The 25,946-nt window shown below is 45.4% G+C and overlaps 1 protein-coding gene across 5 annotated transcripts in view; it reads right to left on the bottom strand.

Moving 5' to 3' along the window:
* Positions 1-25,946, bottom strand: part of thsd7ba (thrombospondin, type I, domain containing 7Ba) — a 1,373,128-nt gene that overhangs the window by 570,653 nt on the left and 776,529 nt on the right. For all 5 annotated transcript variants that reach the window (XM_038789927.1, XM_038789926.1, XM_038789930.1 and 2 more), the window contains one exon: positions 6,242-6,433. In XM_038789927.1, coding sequence (XP_038645855.1) covers positions 6,242-6,433 — 192 coding nt within the window. The remainder of the gene's footprint in view (positions 1-6,241; positions 6,434-25,946) is intronic.

Genomic DNA, 25,946 nt, shown 5'->3' with positions numbered 1-25,946 from the left:
ACGGGTATACGGGTTACGTGGGTTTAAGTAGGGTGATCATTGCTCGGCACAACATCGAGGGCTGAAGGGCCTGTTCTGTGCTGTACTGTTCTATGTTCTAAGAACAACAAAACCAACAAGAAGCATAACAAAGATAGCGACAATAACAAAGACAGAAATGACAAAAACAGCAACAAGAACGGCAACGAAAACAACAAAGACAGGAACGAAGATAGCGACAACAACAAGGACAGAAATGACAAAAACAGCAACAAGGACGGCAACAAAAACAACAAAGACTGAAACAACAGCAATGAAACGACTTGTACACAATGGTACAACTCTGCACATGAAGGACAATGCCACAGCACACTGCAAAACAATGACAAGACTACAAACATGCCATGGGATGACAACGAATCGCACAAACTCACATCTGCTCCAGAACAAGCAAGCACACCAGCATTCAAGGTGATGAGATAATAAATCGATACCACAAGCACAGAAAAAAGTTCATGTCAGTCAACATCAGTGGTTCGACCATGCAAACACCTCGGGATGGCGCATTGGTTACTTAAAATAATAAGAAACACCAACAACATTCACAACGGAGTTGCAATATCAATACCACAACGTCAACAACAACAAAAAAAAAAAAAACTCTGAACAAATTCATCAAGTTTGGACTCATAAATGTTTTTATTAAGATTGGACTCATAAATACATTGGCTTTGTAAAATATGCAATAGCACCATCACTTGTATAGATACACATATCATAAGTAACTGTTTTGTACAATTTAACGATGTACAGAAAATATGTAAAGAGAAAAAGGGGGATGTGGTGATCGTAGATTGACTAGATGCAATACAACTGAGCAAACACTAGAGGGAGCACGGGAGAGCTATAAATGCACCGGGACAGGAAGTGAGGACACACTTCACGGAAGGCAGAACAGATAGCAGGACAGACACACAAGCAGGCAGCATTTGAGGTAGCCGTATGTTAAGGTCTGAAGAGAGAACAAATTCACAATAAAGCATCTTCTCCACATTTGAGACTACGAGCTTTATTAAGACAGGGGGAACAACACACAGTAAGCCTGACGTCGGTAATGAGGAAAATTCTGGAATCCATTGTCTACGCTTTTATAGCACAGCACATAGAAAATAGTGGCAGGATCAGACAGAGTCAGCATGATTTTATGAAGGGGAAATCATGCTCGACAGATCTTCTGAAATTCTTAAAGGATGTAAATGGTGGAGTTGATGAGGGGCAGCCAATGGATGTAGTATATTTGGTCTTTCAGAAGACTTTTGATAAAGCCCCGCATAAGAGATTAGTGTGTAAAATTGAAGTGCATGGCATTAGGGGTAGTGTATTGAGATGGACAGAAAACTGGTTGACAAACAGGAAACAAAGAGTAGGAATTAATGGGTCTTTTTCAAATTGGCAGGCAGTGATTAGTGGTGTATTGCAGGGATCATTGCTAGGGCCCCAGCTATTCACAATATATATTAATGATTTAGATGAGGAAACAAAATGTATTATCTCCAAATTTGCAGATGACACCAAGTTGGATGGGAGGGTGAGCTACGAGGAGGATGCAGAAATCCTTCAGTGTGATTTGGACAAGTTGAGTGAGTGGACAAATGCATGATAGAGGATTGGTTAGTTAATAGAAAGCAAAGAGTGGGGATTAATGGGTGTTTCTCTGGTTGGCAATCAGTAGCTAGTGGTGTCCCTCAGGGATCCGTGTTGGGCCCACAATTGTTCACTATTTACATAGATGATTTGGAGTTGGGAACCAAGGGCAATGTGTCCAAGTTTGCAGATAACACTAAGATGAGTGGTAAAGCGAAAAGTGCAGAGGATACTGGAAATCTGCAGAGGGATTTGGATAGGTTAAGTGAATGGGCTAGGGTCTGACAGATGGAATACAATGTTGACAAATGTGAGGTTATCCATTTTGGTAGGAATAACAGCAAACTGGATTATTATTTAAACGATAAAATACTAAAGCATGCCGCTGTGCAGAGAGACTTGGGTGTGCTGGTGCATGAGTCACAGAAGGTTGGTTTACAGGTGCAACAGGTGATTAAGAAGGCAAATGGAATTTTGTCCTTCATTGCTAGAGGGATGGAGTTTAAGACTAGGGAGGTTACGTTGCAATTGTATAAGTTGTTAGTGAGGCCACACCTGGATTATTGTGTTCAGTTTTGGTCTCCTTACTTGAGAAAGGACGTACTGGCGCTGGAGGGTGTGCAGAGGAGATTCACTTGGTTAATCCCAGAGCTGAAGGGTTGGATTATGAGGAGAGGAGTAGACTGGGACTGTACTTGTTGGAATTTAGAAGGGTGAGGGGGGATCTTATAGAAACATTTAAAATTATGAAGGGAATAGATAGGATAGATGCGGGCAGGTTGTTTCCACTGGCGGGTGAAAGCAGAACTAGGGGACATAGCCTCAAAATAAGGGGAAGTAGATTTAGGACTGAGTTTAGGAGGAACTTCTTCACCCAAAGGGTTGTGAATCTATGGAATTCCTTGCCCAGTGAAGCAGTTGAGGCTCCTTCATTACATGTTTTTAAGGTAAAGATAGATAGTTTTTTGAAGAATAAAGGGATTAAGGGTTATGGTGTTCGGGCCGGAAAGTGGAGCTGACTCTACAAAAGATCAGCCATGATCTCATTGAATGGCGGAGCAGGCACGAGGGGCCAGATGGCCTACTCCTGCTCCTAGTTCTTATGTTCTTATGTTCTTATGACAGATGCAGTATAATTTGGTGAAATGCGAGGTCATCAAATTTGGTAGCAAAAACAAAAAGGCAGACTATTATTTGAATGGCCATAAATTAGGAGAGGGGAATGTGCAATGAGACCTGGGTGTCCTCGTACACCAGTCACTGAAGGTTAGCATGCAGGTGCAGCAGGTGGTAAAGAAGGCAAATGGTATCCTGGCTGTCATTGCGAGAGGATTCGTGTACAGGAGCAACGATGTCTTGCTGCAGTTACATAGGGCCTAACCTGGACTATTGTGTGCAGTTTTGGTCTCTTTATCTGAGGAAGGATGTTTTTGCTCCATAGGAAATGCAGCGAAAGTTTATCAGACTGATTACTGAGATGGCAGGACTGACGGATGAGGAGAGATTGAATCGGTTAGGATTGCATTCGCTGGAGTTCAGAAGAATTGGATTGGATTGGATTGGTTTATTCTCACATGTACTGAGGTACAGTGAAAGTATTGTTCTGCGTGCAGCTCAAACAGATTATTCCGTACATGAAAAGAAAATACATAATAGGGCAAACATAAAATACATAATGTAAATACATAGACGCAAGCATTGGGTGAAGATGTGTGAAGAGATCAGATCAGTCCATAAGTCCATCAGTCCATAAGAGAGTCATTTAGGAGTCTGATAACAGTGGGGAAGAAGCTGTTTTTGAATGAGGGGTGCAGTCATAGAAACCTACAAAATTCTAACAGGACTAGACAGGGTAGATGCTGGAACGGTGTTCCCGATGTTCGATGTGTCCAGAATCAGGGATCACAGCCTGAGGACACAGGGTAGATGATTTAGGATAGAGATGAGGAGAAATATCTTCACCCAGAGAGTGGATGCGGCTTGTGGAATTCATTTCCACTGAGAGTAGTTGAGGGCAAAATATTGTGGGCGCGATTCTCCCACACAGGGAGAAATCGTAAGGCTGGCGTCAAATCCGGGCGGGTTTGACGCCAGCCCCCCCCTCCCCGACCGGGAACCGATTCTGGTCCCCGGTCGGGGCTAGCATGCCGCCGCCGTAAACTCCGGCATCGCGGGCTTAACGAATTTCGTTAAGCCCGCTTGCCAGTGTTTGCGCCGGCTGACGCGTCATATGACGTCAGCCGCGCATGCGCGGATTGGAAGACTCCAACCCGCGCATGCGCGGATGACGTCATCGCGCTGCGCGGGCCGGGATGCCCCTCAGCCGCCCCGCGAAGTGATACAGCGGGGCGGCGGAAGGACAAAGAGTGCGCGGGTATCGGACCCGCTGCCCGCGATCGGTGGGCACCGATCGCGGGCCCATGGCACCCTTGGCACGGCCGTGGTACTGCCGTGCCAATCGGTGCCATGGTTTTAAAAATCGGCACTTTACGGCCGTTTTTACGAACGGCCAGACCAGGTGTGTTTGCCGTTCGTAAAAACAGCCGTAAACGGCTTGGAACTCGGCCCATCGGCCAGCTGAGAATCGCTGCTGGCCGTAAAAAAACGGCGGCAGCGATTCGTATCGGGAGTCGGGCGTGGGGGGGGGGAGAGAATAGCGGGAGGGCGTCGGACTAGCGTGGCCGTAAAATTTTACGACCCCCGCTATTCTCCGCACCGTCGTGAGTGCGGAGAATTGCGTCCTGTATGTTTTCAAAGGATATGGGAGGGAAGCAGGATTAGGCTATTGAGTTGGATGATCAGAAATGAATGGTGGTGCAGGGTCTCTTCCTGCCCCTATTTTTGAAATCATATGGAATGGTCATATTGTAGCTTACTGCTGCAATTTGAGGCTTGTGTTTTCTTCCATGAAGTTCACCTCCTTACCTTTTGGAACATTTTGAAATTCTCCCGAGGAACAGTATAGCTACATAAGGAGTGTGTCCCATTCTCAGCACAGATTTAAGATATTTGGCAAAAGAATCAATTGAGACATGAGGAAAAGCGTATTCACACAGCGAGTGGTTGGGATATGGAATTCACAGCTTAATACTGTGGTGGAGGCAGGTTCAATCGAAACATTGAACTATTGTCTGAAATTGAAGAATGTGCAGGGATACAGCGAGAAATCCAGGAAGTGGCACTAGTTAAATTGCTCCTCCAGAGAGCCAATGCAGACAAAATGGGCTGAATGGCCTTTTTTGTTCTGTAACCATTCTGTGATTCTGTGGCTTATCAGATGTTGGTTTTCTATATTCGACCGGTTCCATGTGAAATGCAACAATGCTCATTGTTACACACATTTAGTCACAATTTTAATGTTCTCCACATTGTGGGTATCAGACTTTAACTGGCAAAAGTTATCATAGTGACAGCTTACACCAGGCAATGCTATTCATTATTAAGAAATTATTTATTCAGGCACTTCAAATTTGAATAAACTCCTGAAATTTAAAATGCAGTCCATGTACAATGCAGAGATTGATGGAAGACTCAGGGTTGGATTTTTGTCTCCCTATGAAGGCAGGAATAGAGTCAGCAAGGCAGAACGCTTGAAATTCTCCATTGCAAAAGTAGATGTCCACTTACTTCCTGACCCTGCACTATTTTTGTGTGACCTTTTTAAGGAGTCCAACCCCGCATGCACCTCTTCAGAGGTTCGGGTCACCATTGTCAAGCCTACAGCAAATTTGATCTTCCATCCCCTTGAATTCCTCCACCTTATGTTCATGTGCTGCTGTGGATTTTGTACACCCTAAAAAATAGCCTAATTGAAAAGGTGCCACAACTTTTCAATTAGGCTATTTTTTAGAGTGTACAAAATTTGAGGGAAGACTGCTGCGGGATGGAGGACATTCGGAAAGTTAAACGTTAAATGTTTTGACAACTTCAAATGTCATTATTAGGTGCTGTATGATAATATGGATGTGATTTACTGCAGACATTCAAAATAGGGCTCTGTTCAGAATAGCTAACTTGACCATTACATTGACAAGTCTTGCCAGTGTTTAAATTAATTGCATTAATTATCCCATTGGAGAAAGCGTCCAAATGCATTCAAAACTATAGAAAACAATATGCTGGGGAAACCTTTGCCATATTTTAGGCTATGCTTTGAACGTCAGGAGATCTTTATCTTTGTGAAAATTCAACCTCATTGTGGCTCTCACAGCATGAATCCTCCCCATCCACATCTCTCAGAGACATACATTTGGCAGGAATGGGGTGTAGCGATGGGCTTGGGTTTTAGAAGTCGTAAACGGCCTCATCTCTCGTTTCCCTGCCCGAAGGCGAAAATCCAGCCCATAATGATATAAGGAGCTTCTTTAAACAGTATGATCTACCGATAGATGTTTCCTTCTTAAAAGTCCTTGTAAATGCTTCATGAATCCAGCTGTTTTACTGGCTACCATCAATAACAGCAGCTAATTGATTTTTAAGGTAATACCAAAATTGTTGACATTACGATTCTCCACATTTGGGTAATAATGAAACTTTCATGTCACAATTATAACATGAATGCATTCATAGAGAGGCATTGTTGGAAATTTGCTAATGAGCTGAACAGAGACATTCTTACCTTCTCCAGCCAATGCTAGAATGGATCTTGTTCTGCTTTGCCTGCCCTCTGCATTTCGGCTAGAACATGAACGTGAACAACCTGACCACTCAGACCATTCACTGAGAACACAATCTGTCGGACAGGGCAGCTCGCACATACCACTACTGGGAAGATAGGGCTGTCCACAAAGCTCGTCTAATGTTACCTCCCCTGCAAAACACAAGAAAGGAAAATCATTAACTTCACATGATGGTGCTCACCCTCCTTATTTTGGCCAATTTGGCAAGAAATATAGGAACAGGAAAAGACCATTCTGTCCCTCGAGACCATTCTGCCATTTTATTCTAATCATGGTTGCTCTGGACCGACCCACCTTCATTTCACGTCCCTTGATGCTTTTAAGACAAAAACCTATCGATCTCAGTCATTAAAACCACAACTGATCCAGCATCACCAGCCTTTTGGGGGTGACATTTGTAGATTTCCTCTACCTTGTATATGAAGAGTGCTCCCTAATTTCATTTCCATTTGGTGTAGCTGTAATTTAGGTACGATGCAGTCCTCTTCTAGATTTACTCACATAATTTATCTTTATCAACCCTGTTAAAATCCCTAATCATTTTAAGTACCTTGATTAGATCACAATTCAATCTTCTGAATATAATTGATTATAGAACCAGTTTATGCAACTTGTCCTCATAGTTCAATCCATTAATTCCTGATATAATTCTGCTGAAACTGTGCCATACCCCTTTCAAGGTCAGTATATCTTTCCTGATGTTTAGCACTGTTGCTTCACAGCGCCAGTTAGGTGGATTGGCCATCATAAATTGCCCTTAGTGTCCAAAATTGTCCTTAGTGTTGGGTGGGGTTACTGGGTTATGGGAATAGGGTGGAGGTGTTGACCTTGGGTAGGGTGCTCTTTCCAAGAGCCGGTGCAGACTCGATGGGCCGAATGGCCTCCTTCTGCACTGTAAATTCTATGATAATCCATGAAGCGCCAGGGTCCCAGGTTTGATTCCTGGCTTCGGTCATTGTCTGTGCGGAGTCTTCACGTTTTCCCCGTGTCTGCGTGTGTTTCCTCTGGGTGCTCCAGTTTCCTCCCACAAGTCCCGAAAGATATGCTGTTAGGTAATTTGGACTTCTGAAATCTCCCTCTGTGTACCCGAACAAGTGCCGGAATGTGGCAATTTGGGGCTTTTCACAGTGACTTCACTGCTGTGTTAATGTAAACCTACTTGTGACAACAAAGATTATTTTTTTAAAATGAAGGTAATTGTCCAAGTTGAAGTTGTTCAACAGAAGTATCACTTCTCCCCTTAAAAGAATATGCAAATATGCAAGGAGAATAATCAATCTAGTAAATGTTTGATAATATTGACTGTTGAGAAAATTATGATTGTTATTACAACAATGGCCAGATTTGTACTCTGAATTCTGAGGTGGCTGGGGAACATAACATTTCATGGGATCCCACCCGCCCGACACAGATGTGATTTCACATTGGGGCGTACAGGGCCTCAGGCGGGAAACCCTCCCATGTGCCAATTAAGGCTCCTACAATGGCTTCCTAAGGGCATTATCCTGCTCTGCCTCCATTTTTAAGCTGGTGACCACCTCATGAATGACGGTGGGAAAATGAAAAGGTTTTCACCCTCGATCTTGGGTGCCTCAATTTGAAGGAGCCTTCAGACTGGGTGTACCCTCCCCTCTGGGACCTGGGAGATCTGACCCACCCCCACTCATCTACACACAGACACCAAGATAACCTCCTCCCAACTATCCAGGGCATCCCCCTATCCTCCCGCCCCTGGGACCCCACACACTTACATGATTGCAGTCCTGGGACTTTGGCTCAGACACTTGCTGCAGTGCCTACAGGGGCTGGAGGCTTGGCCGGAATCTCTCCAAGGTGACTCTTTTGTTCAAGTACGAACGAAAGACTCTCCTGCTACCAATCAACGCTCATTGAGTTATAAAGTGGCATCAGATGTGTTAGAGTCTGCAGGGATGTGTTCCCCAATGACTCATAGGATTATGGGTGCTGAGAGCTTGCCGCTCTGAAAATCCAGGCCAATAGTTTAATTTCCTACATTAGCCAGCTTCAAAAAAAAATTCATGCCTCGTTTGAAAAAAGACAAAAATACGGCAGGTATATCTCATCACACAAATAACAACAAGGTGACTGGTGAGTTAACCTGTTTTTGAGGGAGAAAATGTTGGCTAGGACACTTTGAAGTAATGTCTACTACTTGAAGAAGTGCCTTGAGATAGTTAGCATTCACTTGAACAGTGTAGATGTGCCTTCAATTCAGCGTCTCATTTGAAGAACAGCACTTTTGTCAATACAACAATCCTACTCTACTGTCCTAGAATATTAACCCTGTTGAGGCACTGAGGTTCTGATGTGGAGCTTGAACTGACAAGCTTTTGATCTAAAGGTAAGAGTGATATCAACTGAGACAAGATAGTACGCCAGTGTTAGTTCAATATTTTACAGAAACAGTGGAAAGGAGGTACATTGTGTTCTAATCACATATCAATAGAAAGTAAACACATTATAAATTTTGCTATTGGCAAATCGTCATATCAGTTATTGTAGGCAGTCCTATCCTTGAGGTGATCCTGCTTTTTAATCCCATTGCTTTCATAAAATTTGTATATAAGCTAACAGGTCAACTGGTAAACAATCTGCTGGCAGGATTCTAGATTGGATACCGTCTGCCTTCTCCACTGACAAATTTGGTAGTGGTGCATTTAATCAGTTAAGCAGAATGGGTATAGGTGGACGAACTATCATGTAAGGGGGTCAGCCTGAAGGCTTTAGCTGCGGCCCCACTCCCATTATCCCGTGGAAGTTCACAGAACGTCCGGCCAATCGAGATGACATTTTGGTTTGGGTATCATGGCGGTGCTCGCCCCTATTTATGGAAACCACTGTTCCACCATGGCAAGATATTTAAAGAGTGACATAAAGGGCGGTTGAAACAGGTAAAAGACTTAGAAGGTAGGTTTGTGAACTTTGAAGAATTGAGGGAGAATCACAAAATGCAGAAGAAGGAGAAGTTTAAATATCTTTAATTACAAAATTTGGTGAAAAAGGGGTTGCCCTCTTTCCCTGAACTACCAGACTAAAACTTCCTTGATAAATTGCTCTTGCCAGATGAGTTGGGAGATGGGAAAATTACTAATATTTATAGATGGCTGATGGACACAAAGAAAACACCGATTGAAGAAATAAAACAAAAGTGGAAGAAAGAGTTGGTTATGGAATTAGAATGAGGAATACGGAGTGAAATTATGGACAGCGCCAATACCACATCTTCATGTGCTCGGGTGAGCTTAATACAATTCAAGATAGTACATAGGGCCCATATGACACAGGACAGAATGAACAGGTTCTTCACAGAGGTGGAAGATAAATGTGAGAAGTGACAAGGAGGACCAGCTAACAGTGTCCACATAGAACATAGAACATAGAACGATACAGCGCAGTACAGGCCCTTCGGCCCTCGATGTTGCACCGACATGGAAAAAAAACTAAAGGCCATCTAACCTACACTATGCCATTATCATCCATATGCTTATCCAATAAACTTTTAAATGCCCTCAATGTTGGCGAGTTCACTACTGTTGCAGGTAGGGCATTCCACGGCCTCACCACTCTTTGCATAAAAAACCCACCTCTGACCTATATCTATTACCCCTCAATTTAAGGCTATGTCCCCTCGTGCTAGCCACCTCCATCCGCGGGAGAAGGCTCTCGCTGTCCACCCTATCTAACCCTCTGATCATTTTGTATGCCTCTATTAAGTCACCTCTTAACCTTCTTCTCTCTAACGAAAACAACCTCAAGTCCATCAGCCTTTCCTCATAAGATTTTCCCTCCATACCAGGCAACATCCTGGTAAATCTCCTCTGCACCCGTTCCAAAGCTTCCACGTCCTTCCTGTAATGAGGCGACCAGAACTGTACGCAAAACTCCAAATGCGGCCGTACTAGAGTTTTGTACAACTGCAACATGACCTCATGGCTCCGGAACTCAATCCCTCTACCAATAAAGGCCAACACCCCATAAGCCTTCTTCACAACCCTATCAACCTGGGTGGCAACTTTCAGGACCTAGATCCCTCTGCTCATCCACACTACCAAGAATTTTACCATGAGCCAAATATTCCGCATTCCTGTTATTCTTTCCAAAGTGAATCACCTCGCACTTCTCCACATTAAACTCCATTTGCCACCTCTCAGCCCAGCTCTGCAGCTTATCTATGTCCCTCTGTAACCTGCAACATCCTTCCGCACTGTCTACAACTCCACTGACTTTAGTGTCGTCTGCAAATTTACTCACCCATCCTTCTGCGCCCTCCTCTAGGTCATTTATAAAAATGACAAACAGCAACGGCCCCAGAACAGATCCTTGTGGTACGCCACTCGTAACTGAACTCCATTCTGAACATTTCCCATCAACTACCACTCTCTGTCTTCTTTCAACTAGCCAATTTTTGATCCACATCTCTAAATCACCCTCAATCCCCAGCCTCCGTATTTTCTGCAATAGCCGACCGTGGGGAACCTTATCAAACGCTTTACTGAAATCCATATACACCACATCAACTGCTCTACCCTCGTCTACCTGTTCAGTCACCTTCTCAAAGAACTCGATAAGGTTTGTGAGGCATGACCTACCCTTCACAAAACCATGCTGACTATCCCTAATCATATTATTCCTATCTAGATGATTATAAATCGTATCTTTTATAATCCTCTCCAAGACTTTACTCACCACAGACGTTAGGCTCACCGGCCTATAGTTACCGGGGTTATCTCTACTCCCCTTCTTGAACAAAGGGACCACATTTTCTATCCTCCAGTCCTCTGGCACTATTCCTGTAGCCACTGATGACCTAAAAATCAAAGCCAAAGGCTCAGCAATCTCTTCCCTGGCTTCCCAGAGAATCCGAGGATAAATCCCATCAGGCCCCGGGGACTTATCTATTTTCACCTTGTCCAGAATTGCCAACACTTCTTCCCTACGCACCTCAATGCCATCTATTCTAATAGCCTGGGTCTCAGCATTCTCCTCCACAATATTATCTTTTTCTTGAGTGAATACTGACGAAAAGTACTCATTTAGTATCTCGCTTATCTCCTCAGCCTCCACACACAACTTCCCACCACTGTCCTTGACTGGCCCTACTCTTACCCTAGTCATTATTTTATTCCTGACATACCTATAGAAAGCTTTTGGGTTTTCCTTGATTCTACCTGCCAAAGACTTCTCATGTCCCCTATTTGCTCGTCTCAGCTCTCTCTTTAGATCCTTCCTCGCTTCCTTGTAACTATCAAGCGCCCCAACTGAAACTTCACGCCTCATCTTCACATAGGCCTCCTTCTTCCTCTTAACAAGAGATTCCACTTCTTTGGTAAACCACGGTTCCCTCGCTCGACCCCTTCCTCCCTGCCTGACTGGTACGTACTTATCAAGAACATGCAATAGCTGTTCCTTGAACAAGCTCCACATATCCAGTGTGCCCAACCCTTGCAGCCTACTTCTTCAACCTACACATCCTAAGTCATGTCTAATGGCATCATAATTGCCCTTCCCCCAGCTATAACTCTTGCCCTGCGGGGTATACTTATCCCTTTCCATCACTAACGTAAAGGTCACCGAATTGTGGTCACTGTTTCCAAAGTGCTCACCTACCTCCAGATCTAACACCTGGCCTGGTTCATTACCCAAAACCAAATCCAATGTGGCCTCGCCTCTTGTTGGCCTGTCAACATATTGTGTCAGGAAACCCTCCTGCACACATTGTACAAAGAACGACCCATCTAATGTACTCGAACTATATATTTTCCAGTCAATATTTGGAAAGTTAAAGTTTCCCATAACAACTACCCTGTTACTTTCGCTCTTTTCCAGAATCATCTTCGCCATCCTTTCCTCTACATCCCTGGAACTATTAGGTGGCCTATAGAAAACTCCCAACAGGGTGACCTCTCCTTTCCTGTTTCTAACCTCAGCCCATACTACCTCGGAAGAAGAGTCCCCATCTAGCATCCTTTCCGCCACCGTAATACTGTCCTTGACTAGCAGCGCCACACCTCCCCCCCTTTTGCCCCCTTCTCTGTTCTTACAGAAACATCTAAATCCTGGAACCTGCAACAACCATTCCTGTCCCTGCTCTCCCCATGTCTCCGAAATCGCCACAACATCGAGATCCCAGGTACCAACCCATGCTGCAAGCTCACCCACCTTATTCCGGATGCTCCTGGCGTTGAAGTAGACACACTTCAAACCAGCGTCCTGCTTGCCGGTGCCCTCTTTCGAACTTTTAACCTTATCCCTGACCTCACTACTCTCAACATCCTGTACACTGGGACTACAATTTAGGTTCCCATCCCCCTGCTGAATTAGTTTAAACCCCCCCGAAGAGCACTAGCAAATCTCCCCCCCAGCGGGGGGGGAGCGCTCGACTCATTGATCGACAGTTCCACCGCGCCACAGCAAAAAACCGCACCGACCTCCTCAGAAGACAAACACGGGACACCACTGACAGAGTACCCTTCGTCGTCCAGTACTTTCCTGGGGCGGAGAAACTACGACATCTTCTTCGCAGCCTCCAACACATCATCAGCGAGGATGGACATCTTGCCAAGGTCATCCCCACACCCCCACTACTGGCCTTCAAACAACCGCGCAACCTCAAACAAACCATTGTTTGCAGCAAATTATCCAGCCTTCAGAACAGCAACCACAACACCACAAAACCCTGCCAGGGTAATCTCTGCAAGACATGCCAGATCATCGACATGGACACCACCATTACACGTGGAAACACCACCCACCAGGTACGCGGCGCATTCTCGTGCGACTCGACCAATGTAGTCTACCTCATACGCTGCAGGAAAGGATGTCCCGAAGCGTGGTACATTGGCGAGACCATGCAGACACTGCGACAACGAATAAACGGGCATCGTGCGACTATCAACAGGCAGGACTGTTCCCTTCCAGTTGGGGAAACTTCAGCAGTCAAGGACATTCAGCCTCTGATCTCCGGGTCAGCATTCTACAAGGAGGCCTTCAGGAGATGCGACAACGCAAAATTGCTGAGCAAAAACTTATAGCTAAGTTCCGCACGCATGAATGCGGACTCAACCGGGATCTGGGATTCATGTCGCATTACATTCGGCCCCCACCAACAAGCCTGGACTTGCAGAGGCCTACCGACTGAACTGGCTTGGGACAATTCACACCTCTTTAACCTGGAGTTACCTCTCTCTCTGCATCTTTGATGATTTGATTGCCTGCAGGTGCTCGCATTCCGGGCATCTCTGACTGTGTCTATATAAACATTTCTGGAACAAGCCTTTCCATTCACCTGAAGAAGGAGCCGTGCTCCGAAAGCTCGTGTTTGAAACAAACCTGTTGGACTTTAACCTGGTGTTGTAAGACTTCTTACTGTGCTCCCCCCCAGGATATTGGTACCCCTCTGGTTCAGGTGAAGACCATCCTGTTTGTAGAGGTCCCACCTACCCCAGAATGAGCCCCAATTATCCAGGAAACCAAAACCCTCCCTCCTGCACCATCCCTGTAGCCACGTGTTCAACTCCTCTCTCTCCTTATTTCTCACTTCACTAGCACGTGGCACGGGTAACAACCCAGAGATAACAACTCTGTTTGTTCTAGCTCTCAGCTTCCACCCTAGCTCCCTGAATTTCTGTCTCAAATCCCCATCTCCCTTCCTACCTATGTCATTGGTACCTATGTGGACCACGACTTGGGGCTGCTCCCCCTCCCCCTTAAGGATCCCAAAAACACGATCAGAGACATCACGAACCCTGGCACCTGGGAGGCAACACACCAACCGTGAGTCTCTTTCGTTCCCACAGAACCTCCTGTCTGTTCCCCTAACTATGGAGTCCCCAATGACAAGTGCTCTGTTCCTCTTCTCCCTTCCCTTCTGAGCAACAGGGACAGACTCTGTGCCAGAGACCTGTGCCCTATTGCTTACCCCTGGTAAGTCGTCCCCCGCAACTGTATCCAAAACGGTATACTTGTTATAGAGGGGAACGACCACAGGGGATCCCTGCACTGCCTGCCGGTTCCCTCTCCCTCCCCTGACGGTAACCCATCTACCTTCTTCTTTTACCTGAGGCGTGACTACCTCCCTATAACTCCTCTCAATAACCTCCTCCGCCTCCCGAATGATCCGAAGTTCATCCAGCTCCAGCTCCAGGTCCCTAACGCGGCTCTCGAGGAGCTGGAGTTGGGTGCACTTCCCGCAGATGTAGTCAGAAGGGACACTAGAGGTGACCCTTTCCTCCCACATTCTGCAGGAGGAACATTCAACTGCCCTAGCCTCCATTCCCACTGAACTAACTTCCCAACTACTGAAAAATAAAAATAAAAAAAAACTTGTTAGTTTAGCAATCCAACGGACAGAACTTTTTTTTGGTTAGAGGAGGAGGATGGGTGGGAGACACTACGTAAGTAGTGTTTCGGGTAAAGCTGTCACTCGAGAACAGCCCCTTCACAAACCACCTTCAACTTACGCTGACCGCACTGCGCGTATGCAAATCTCCCCGGAACAGCCAATCAGAAGCTCTGCTCTGCTGCCCCCTGCTGGATGCTTGACTTCCGTCGAACTCCTCGGGTCACTGATGCAGGTGCACCTTCAACTTACGCTGACCGCACTGCACGTATGCAAATCTCCCCGGAACAGCCAATCAGAAGCTCTGCTCTGCTGCCCCCTGCTGGACATGTTCTGGTCACGTCCACGATTAGTGGGGTTTTGGAATTTGGTATTTAAAACATGATCGAAAATTGTGGAAGTGGAAATATTTCCGGGATTCTCGAGGCAATTTTTGGAATGTTGGAAATACCAGGACTAAAAGAAGGGAAAGTAGCTGAAATGGTGGCCTTTGCCACATTGATCGCCTAGAATGGAAGTTAGGAGATCCGCAAAAATTTCAATATGGTTGGGGGGTGTTGCAGAATTCCTTAAATTTGAGAAAGTTAAGTTTGCCCTTTGTGGCTCAGATGGGGAATACTTGATGAGATGGAAGTTGTTCTTGTCTCTATTTACAGATCTGTTTGTTGCCAGCGGGTAAAGGGATATATCCAACTCTCGCTCCCACTTTCCTTTTTATTTCTTCAATCAGTGTTTTCTTTATGTCCATCAGCCATCCAGAAATGTCAGTAATCTTCCCATCTCCCAACTCATATGACAAGATCACTTTATCAAGGAGGTTGTTATGTGATAGGGGAGATGGATTGGGGGAGGGGGAAGGGAAAAATGGAAAGGTTGAATGGAAATAAAAGAAAATAAACCTCAAATTATTTATTTATTTTGCTATTGATTGATTGTGTGCTGTTATGTAAATCCTTATTTAAATAAAAATATTTTTAAAAGGAATATGAATCCATCGCTGAACATAGTTGGAATAGTTAATTGTCATATCCTGGATTTTCTAACCATTTGGGTTAAAAAAGCCCATTTGAAAAATCCAGGTTCAAAGCTCCACACTGATTTAAGAATAAAACCTAAATATACAAGCCAGCACATTACACAATGTATGACAATAAATCTGGTGTAAATCAGGGAGGACCTGGGGCAGCAGGGTAGCATGGTGGTTAGCATAAATGCTTCACAGCTCCAGGGTCCCAGGTTCGATTCCCGGCTGGGTCACTGTCTGTGTGGAGTCTGCACGTCCTCCCCCTGTGTGCATGGGTTTTCTCCGGGTGCTCCGGTTTCCTCCCACAGTCCAAAGATGTGCGGGTTAGGTGGATTGGCCATGCTAAATTGCCCGTAGTGTCCTAATAAAAGTAAGGTTGGGGGGGTTGTTGGGTTACGGGTATAGGGTGGATACGTGGGTTTGAGTAGGGTGATCATGGCTCGGCACAACATTGAGGGCCAAAGGGCCTGTTCTGTGCTGTACTGTTCTATGTTCTATGTTCTACCTATTCAGGTCACGATTTCAAGGTGAGAGGGGAAAAGTTTAAGGGAGATGTGCGTGGAAAGTTTTTTACGCAGAGGGTGGTGGGTGCCTGGAATTCTTTGCCAGCGGAGATGGTAGAGGCGGGTACGATAGCATCGTTTAAGATGCATCTAGACAGATATATGAATGGGTGGGGAATAGAGTGAAGTAGACCTTGGAAAGTAGGCAACAGATTTAGATAAAGGATCTGGATCGGCGCAGGCTGGGAGGGCCAAAGGGCCTGTTCCTGTGCTGTAATTTTCTTTGTTCTTCTTTGTTCAAGTTAATGGTAGGGAGTTGGCGACAGTTACAGAACAAAGAGATCGAGGAATACAGGTTCATAGCTCCTTAAAGGTGGAATCACAAGTGGACAGGGTGGTGAAAAAGGCATTCAGCATGCTTGGTTTCATTGGTCAGAACATTGAATACAGGAGTTGGGACGTCTTGTTGAAGTTGTACAAGAGATTGGTAAGACCAGACATGGAATACTGTGTTCAGTTCTGGTCACCCTATTATAGGAAGGATATTGTTAAACTAGAAAGAGTGCAGAAGAGATCTATGAGGATGCTTCCAGGACTTGATGATCTGAGTTATAAAGAGAGGCTGGTAGGCTGGGACTTTTTTCGCTGGAGGGTAGGAGGATTCGAGGTGATCTTATAGAGGTCCATAAAATAATGAGGAACATAGATAAGGTAGATAGTCGACATCTTTTCCCAAAGGTAGAGGAGTCTAGAACTAGAGGGCATAGGTTTAAGGTGAGAGGAGAGAGATACAAAAGAGACCAGAGGGGACATTTCTTCACACAGAGAGTGGTGAGCATCTAGAACGAGCTGCCAGAGGCAGTGGTAGAGGCAGGTCCAATTTTGTCCTTTAAAAAACAGTTGGACAGTCATTTGGGCAGGGTGGGTATGGAGGGATATGGACTAAATGTGGGCAACTGGGACGAGCTTAGTGCTAGAGACTGGGCATCATGGACCAGCTGGGCAATTGGCCTGTTTCCATGCTGTAAACCTTGATGACTCTATGAGTAATTTTGACTTTAGGTGACAGTTTAAGGCAGGAAAAATGTGTACTACATGGCCAAATGAATGTGGCATGTTTAACAGCGACATCCAAAGTCAAAATTACCGCCATTCACTTTTTATTCTCTATGACGCCCTTTTCGCCATTCACCCTATCAAGTCCCCTCTGCAGGATCTTGTATGTTTCAATAAGAACATAAGAACTAGGAGCAAGAGTAGGCCATCTGGCCCTTTGAGCCTGCTCCGCCATTTAATGAGATTCAATGGTTGATCTTTTGTGGACTCAGCTCCACTTTCCCGCCCGAACACCATAACCCTTTATTCCTTTATTCTTCAAAACACCATCTATCTTTATCTTGAAAACATTCAAGGAAGGAGCCTCAACTGCTTCACTGGGCAGGGAATTCCATAGATTCACAACCCTTTGGGTGAAGAAGTTCCTCCTAAGCACAGTCCTAAATCTACTTCCCCTTATTTTGAGGCTATGCCCCTAGTTCTGCTTTCATCCGCCGGTGGAAACAACTGCCCGCATCTATTCTATCTATTCCCTTCATAATTTTATATGTTTCTATAAGATCTCCCCGCATCCTTCTAAATTCCAACGAGTACAGTCCCAGTCTACTCAACCACTCCTCGTAACCCAACCCCTTCAGCTCTGGGATTAACCTCGTGAATCTTCTCTGCACACCCTCCAGCGCCAGTACATCCTTTCTCAGGTAAGGAGACCAAAACTGAACACAATACTCCACATGTGGCCTCACTAACACACTATACAGTTGCAGCATAATCTCCCTAGTCTTAAACTCCATCCCTCTAGCAATGACGGACAAAATTCAATTCGCCTTCTTAATCACCTGTTGCACCTGTAGACCAAATTTTTGCGACTCATGCACTCGGACACTCAGGTCCCTCTGCACAGTCGCATGCTTTAATATTTTATCATTTAGATAATAATCCCTTTTGTTGTTATTCACACAAAAATGGATAACCTCACATTTGTCAACATTGTATCCATCTGCCAGACCCTAGCCCATTCACTTCAACTATCCAAATCCCTGTGCAGACTTCCAGTATCCTCTGCACTTTTTGCTTTACCACTCACCTTAGTGTCATCTGCAAACTTGGACACATTGCTCTTGGTCCCCAACTCCAAATCATCTATGTAAATTGTGAACAATTGTGGGCCCAACACTGAACCCTGAGGGATATCACTAGCTACTGATTGCCAACCAGGGAAACACCCTTTTAATCCCCACTCTTCATTCTTCCAATCGATAGAGGCCCAGCCTCTTCCACCTTTCCTCATAGGACAAGCCATACTATAAACACGTTAGAGAGAGTGCAGCATTGGTTTATAAGAATTATTCCAAAGATGAGGGGCGCGATTCTCCGCAAATGCGGCGAGTCATAAAGGCTGCCGTGAAACTGGCCGTGTTTCACGGCAGCCTCCGCGCCCCCTCCCAGGACCCGATTCTCCCCCCCCGGGCGGGGCTAGCAGCGGGGCCCCATGAAGCACCGCATTGCGGACTTAGCGACCGTCGCTAAGTCCGCGCGCCAAGCGTCACGCCGGCTGACGCGCCCGATGACGTCAGCCGCGCATGCGCAGGTTGGACGGCTCCAACCCGCGCATGCGCGGATGACATCATCACGCAGACGCGTCAAACCCGCTCATGCCCCTCAGCCGCCCCGCGGACTGATCCTGCGGGGCGGCGAAAGAACAAATAGTGCGCGGGTATCGGACCCGCTGCCCGCGATCGGTGCCCACCGATCGCAGGCCCATGCCACCCTTGGCACGGCCGTGGTGCGGCTGTGCCAATCGGTGCCATGGTTGTCCGGGACAGGCACTTTGCGGCCGTTTTCACGAACGGTGAGAGCAGGTGTGATCGCGTTCGTGAAAACGGCCGTAAAGGCCTGGGAACTCGGCCCATCGGCCTGGGCAGAATCGCTGATCGCCGTAAAAAACGGCGAGCAGCGATTCGTGTCGTGGGGCGGCCGTGTGGGGGGGAGAATAGCGGGAGGGCGTGAAAATTGTCGGGAAGGCCCTCCCGCTATTCTCCGACCCGTCGTGGGCAGCGGAGAATCGCGTCCGAGAAACTTCAGTTATGAGGATAGATTGGAGAGGTTGTTCTCCCTGGAGAGAAGGTGGCTAAAACGAGATTTGATAGAGATGTTCAAAATCATGAGGGGGACTGGACAGGATATACAGGATGAATTTTTTCCCACTCATAAAAGGATCAAGAAATGAGAGGGCACAGATTTAAAGTGATTTGTGAAAGAAGCAAATGCAATATGAGAAAAAACGTTTGTAACACAACAAATGTTTCGGGTCTGGAATACACTGCCTGGAAGTATGGTGGAGGCAGTCTCAAATGAGGCATTAAAGAGGGCATTAGATGATTACTTGTGCAGGAATAATGTGTGTGCATGAATACGGGGAAAAGGCAGAGGAATGGCATTAAGCCATGATGCTCGTTTGGAGGGCTGGTGCAGACACGATGGGTCAGGCCTCCTTCTGCGTCGCAACAACTCTGTGATTCCATGATTCATTCCAGGAATCAGTTACACTGCTTCTAACACAATATCATTTTTCAAATAAGAAGACTAAAACTGTACACGACATTCCAGATTTAGTCTCACCAATGCCCTACAGCTGCCGTAAAACATGCCCAACTTTTATATTCCATCCCTCTTGCAATAAATGGCAACATTCCATTTTCCCTCTTAATCACTTGCTGTACATATTAACTTTGTGATTCCCTCTGTACCTCAGAGTTCTGCAATTTCTGTCCATTTAAATAGTACACTGCTATTCTAGTCTTCACACCAAAGTGGATAAGTCTACATTTTCCAACATATTCCATCTACCACATTTTTGCTCATGATTTAACCTGTCCATTTCCCATTGCAGATTCTCGATTCCATCTCCAGAATTTACTTCCTCAACTATTTTGGAGTCATCAGCAAATTTAACTACTATACATTTGGCCCCTTTACCCAAATAATTGATGTAGATTATAAATAGTTCAGGTCACAGCACAGATCCCAGTGGAACTCTATTAGTTAATAAGGGGATCAGGAGTTATGGGGAGAAGGCAGGAGAATGGGGATGAGAAAATATCAGCCATGATTGAATGGCAGACAGAGTCTGTGGGCTGAGTGGCCTAATTCTGCTCCTATGCCTTATGGTCTTAGAGTTACAGCTTGTCAACCCGGACAGCAAGCTTCCTGTTAGCCAGCTAAGCTTTTATCCATGCTAATATATTACTTCCTACACCGTGAGCTCCAATTTTGTGTAATACTTTTTGATGTGGCACCTTATGAAATGTATATTGGAAATCCAAGTTTTCCATATCTACAGGTTCCCCTTTATCCACCTTGCTTGTTAGTTCCTCAAAAGAAACTAAGAAATTAGTCAAACACGCTTCTCCTTTCACAAAGCCAAGTTTAATCTGCCCGTTCACTAAGTTTCCTGCTTTAACCTCCTTAATAATGGATTCTCGCAATTTCTCTGTGACAGATGTTAGGATAACTATCCCGTGGTTTCTGGCTTTCTGTTCCCTTCTTTATTGAGCATGATATTACATTTTCCATTTTATAATCCGCGAGGACCCTTCCAGAATCTGAAGGAATTTTGGAAGATTATAATCAATGCACCTACTATCTCTGCAGCTACTTTTAAGGCCCCAGACCGTAGGCCAACTGATCCTGGGAACCTGTCTGCCTTTAGGTTGAAGTGCTTTCTCAGCACCTTTTCTCTACAATGGTGATTTTCTTATGCTCCTTCCTTCCATTCACTTTTTCATTTCCAAGTACTTTTGGGATGTCTTCTATAGAGAAGACAGGCACAAAATCCTATTCAATGTCTTTGTCATTTCGTCATTTTCCATTATCATTTTCATTTCATTTCATTTTCATTATCAATTCCCCAGACTCTCTCTGGAGGACCAACATGAGCATTAGATACTCCATTCCTTTTAAAATACTTATACAAACCCTTAGGTGGGATTCTCTATCGGCTGATGCCCGAATCGGGACACACGATTAGGTAGAGAATCGGTTTGGATGCCGAAATCATGGCAGGCACCGGTTTCATGCCAAATCGTGCCTCGACAGTGACGTCAATGCTTTCCAGAACACACGTACAGTAAATGCCACTGGCATATCATTAGCGGGTTCGCCGCAATTCTATTCCTCCAGTGGGACCAATTTCCAATCGGCACTGTGGCCGTTGAGGGGAAGAGGGGGTATGAAAAGTGTCCAACATCGCCATCGTTTACTGACAGTTGTGTCACTGGTCAAGGTGGGAGGGGGGGGGGGGCTTTGCCAGGGTCAGAGAGAGTAGTGAGGGGGTGGCCAGGAGGTGAGCTGTAGGGTCAGGGTGGACGGGCATGGAACTCCATTGCCGCAGCCTACAAGGCAGCTATGAAGCTGCACAGGCCGTTGATTGTCCACTGTGAACCTAGGGCCATAGGTTGTATGGTCCAGTTGCGGCGCCAGTTTTGCTGTCGCAGAAGTCCATGAATCCTGCCCCAGTGTCAACACTAAATCTCAGGAACAGAGAACCCACCGTCAATATCTGGTTTTATATTACTAGCTAGCTTTCTCTTTCATATTCAGCCTTTTCCCTGTTTTTGTTGAATCATTCTTTGCTGGGTCGGCCGTAAAATCTGACCTATCACTAATCTTTGCAGATATGTACAGTATTTCTTTCAATTTGATACATTTCCTTATTTCTTTATTTAACTTCTTTCCCACTGAGATAAATCTTTGTTCAGAGTTATGAAATATCTCCTTAAATGTTCTGCATCTCTAAAGTTTTATCTTTTGGGGCCTCACGGTAGCATGGTGGTTAGCATCAATGCTTCACAGCTCCAGGGTCCCAGGTTCGATTCCCGGCTGGGTCACTGTCTGTGTGGAGTCTGCACGTCCTCCCCGTGTGCGTGTGGGTTTCCTCCGGGTGCTCCGGTTTCCTCCCACAGTCCAAAGATGTGCCGGTTAGGTGGATTGGCCATGCTAAATTGCCCGTAGTGTAAGGTTAATGGGGGGATTGTTGGGTTACGGGTATACGGGTTACGTGGGTTTAAGTGGGGTGATCATTGTTCGGCACAACATCGAGGGCCGAAGGGCCTGTTCTGTGCTGTACTGTTCTATGTTCTATGTTCTATGTTTTAACCCAGTTTCCCGGTTCACTTCAGCTAACGCTGCTTTCATACCCTTTTAATTACTTTTAATCAGGTTTCTTTTAAAAACGAGTCTTGGAGCCACACTTCACACTTTCAAACTGAATCTGAAAATCTATCAATCACTGTCACCTATGGTTCCTTGACTACGAGGTCATTGATTACTCTTGCCTTGTTCCTCAGTACCAGGAGTGGAATAGTCTGCACCCATATGAACTCATTTTCCGGGCAATCGTTACAAACCTGATCAATCAAATAAATCGTAGATTAAATTAACCCATGATTATTGTGATATCTATTTCACACAGCCAATTATTTATTGTTTTAGACCCTGTCCTACAGCATAACTACTGTTAGGGGGCCTACAAGTGACTACGACTCCTTACTACTCATACCTCTTACCTTTCTTATTTCTCATCTCTACCTAAATTGATTCTACATCTTGCTTTTTCAAAGAACAAAGAACTGTACAGCACAAGAACAGGCCCTTTGGCCCTCCAAGTCTGCGCTGATCATGATGCCTGTCTAAACTAAAAACGTCCGCACTTCTGAGGTGCGTATCCCTCTTTCCCATCCTAGTCATGTAATCATCGAGATGCCTCTTAAACTTTGCTGTTGTATCTGCTTCTACTACCTTCCCCGTTATATCTCACTACTAATGACATATTTAATTAACAAAGAAACCCCACCATATTTTCCAGGCTCCCTATCTTTTTGAAATGTCAAATACCCTTCAATATTCAGGTCCCAGGTTGGTCATCCCTAAACCAGGTCTCTGTAATGGCCATCAGGTCATACATATTTATTGAGGCAATGCATGTATGCATTTCCATACATGTATTGCCTCAATGCAAAACACCACCTTCTCCTCTCACACCAAGCCAACTCTTTTTTTTCTTGCAGTTTTTATAGCTCTAACACAGTCAAAGCTGAAGTAGTGGGAATAAGAGTCTACGACTACAACGTTAAACCTGGGGGCGATCTACCGGCCACGTCGCACCCGAGCCAATCACGGGAGGAGCCTCCCGTGGGCCTCCCGGCAGTCAGTATGCCTCACGAGATCCATCCAGATCTAACCCGACACCGTGATCAGGATCCCACCCACAGTGGATGTGACAAAGCCTCGCATGTAAGTAGGTTTTATACCCACTTCGGTGTGCTCAGCTGGGATCTACCATGCTCGTGACATCTAACAGCCTCCCCAGGGAGTCCCCAGCCGGGCACTCAGTACTTGTCCATGTAAACTTGGACCAAGAAAAACGACACCCAGAGTGCTGTCCTCGGGCCATCAGAGGCCCCTGAGTGGTCAGGGACCATTCAGGATGGCCCCCTGGCCATCCCCCTAAAATGCGGACGCGTTGGCACTGCAATGTTGTACCTTGGCAGGTGGCACTGCAAAGCTGGCAGGAGCACTGAAAGGTAGTGCCAGGATCCCCAGGTGCTAGGTTGGTACTGCCAAAGGTCAGGATTTGGGGGAGCCGGCCCAAGAAAGGAGGGTTGGGGGGGGGGGGGGGGGTGCAGGACAGATATTAAGAGGCCTCTGGAAGGCTGTGAAGGGTTAAATACCCTTCATTATTCATATTCCAGCCTTAGTGACCCTTTAACTAGGTCTCTGTAATGGCCATCTAGTCACACAACTCAACCATCTGGACTCATGCTACAGAGAACTGTGTCAATCCCCCTAACTACACTGTCCCCTACTACCGTTACATTCTTATTGACTCCCCCCCACTTGAATATACCAGAGGGCATGGTTAGTTCACTCATCAATCTTGCAGCCTCTGCTTTCATCCCCACGAGTTCTCAATGAGCTTTACTAATGCTACTAAACCCTTATTACTAATGAAACCTTACAATTACTTATAAATTACAGAGTTTCAAGAGATAAATTAGTGAAATACCCACCCTCCTCCCTCACTTATAAATTCCCAAGTTCACACTCAGTGATGAGCTGTTTTAGAGCTTGCTTACAGGTTTTATTTTTGATGCTACATTGTTGAATATAGAATTTACAGTGCAGAAGGAGGCCTTCCACCCATCGAGTCAGCACCTGCCCTTGGAAAGAGCACCCTACCTAAGCCCGTGCCTCCACCCTAACCCCATAACCCAGCAACCCCACCTCACCTTTTTGGATACTAAGGGCAATTTATCATGGCCAATCCACCTAGCCTGCACATCTTTGGACTGTGGGAGGAAACCGGAGCACCCGAAGGAAACCCACGCAGACATGGGGAGAGCGTGCAGGCCTGTAGCTTTCCGACTCTGAACTTTGGAATGCAGCAATGATGAGTGGGCTCAATCCCACATCTCCATTGTGGGACCAGATTCTGTGCTGCAATTGGAGTTTCACAGTCAATCAGGAAGTCCTGTCTGAACAAAATCTCTGATCTAAAGTGCTGCAATTTACTCCCTGGGAGAAAGGTGTTGGGGGTGGGGAGTTATTGTTTTGCTGAAGGGGTCGATTAGCTCCATTAGCAGATCGAAAGTCAGTAATGACAGAAACCATCAAGTCCCATTGTTCTTGGCACCAGACAGTCTCCAGGTAATTTCCTTCTGCATCAACAAATGTGGAGGGAATGAGGGGTGACTGATAGAGTGAATAATATAGAGCCAAATTTGCCAGAAATGTTTGGTCAGTTTTAGAATCTTTAATTAATATTTTTCAGACAAAATATTTCAGCGAACCAAGTCGGGAAAATGCTGCATACATCAATTAAGATATTTAGAATTGAGGCTGAGTTCGAAGGTGTGAAGGTACACATGGCTTATAATTTAACGATGAACATTTAAATTCCACAACAGCATAAATATAGTCTTAGCGTTTGCTCTGAAATGCGTGTTTTTTCAAGAAGCCTACTCCTAACCCTTGGCGAAGAAGAGGTAAGCTTTTCCAAATAGAATTATTTTAATGCTTGCATTAACCTTTTCCAACGAATGCCTGTGGGAAAATCCAAACTATTGTTACTAAGCTAATCGCTGGGGAGTGAGAGAAAAGCCTGATGTGATTTTTACTGATTTCCCTTTATGCCGTGTGGACACTGCCTCTGTCAGCACAGCTTTGAGCACAGCTAAAGTCAGAAACTTGCCACATTAGGAACCATAGGAAAATCTTACCAGCTGTGACACTGTAACACACAGACTGAGTTAAAAGATGACAGAGTGTGGGCAAAAAATTAAGTACCAGGAACAAAAGAAGAGACAGAGCAGATAATCCTCAAGACAAGAGACATAAAACAGAACCTTATTCAACTGTAAAAGAAATGCATATTTTACAGCGCAGGAACAATATTAAAGAGCTTAAAATACCGAATGACAAGTGGTGAGAGTTGAGTGTTGTTAGAAGTAGAGGAAAGATTATTCATCGAGAGATCAGACAAGCTGTTGTAATTCAAAGCAACTACTGATGTTACAAATGCTTTACAAGAAAGGATAAAATGAGAATGTACATTTTCCAGTTAGGTTGAGAATGGCAAGCCTGTCCGAATACATAATCAATGGGCCAGTGAAGATTACCGTGCGTGAGAAAAGGTTTGCACT

The sequence above is a fragment of the Scyliorhinus canicula genome, chromosome 2 (assembly GCF_902713615.1).
Source record: "Scyliorhinus canicula chromosome 2, sScyCan1.1, whole genome shotgun sequence".
NCBI classification, from domain to species: Eukaryota; Metazoa; Chordata; class Chondrichthyes; order Carcharhiniformes; family Scyliorhinidae; genus Scyliorhinus; species Scyliorhinus canicula.
This window is presented reverse-complemented; position numbering and strand designations above follow the sequence as displayed.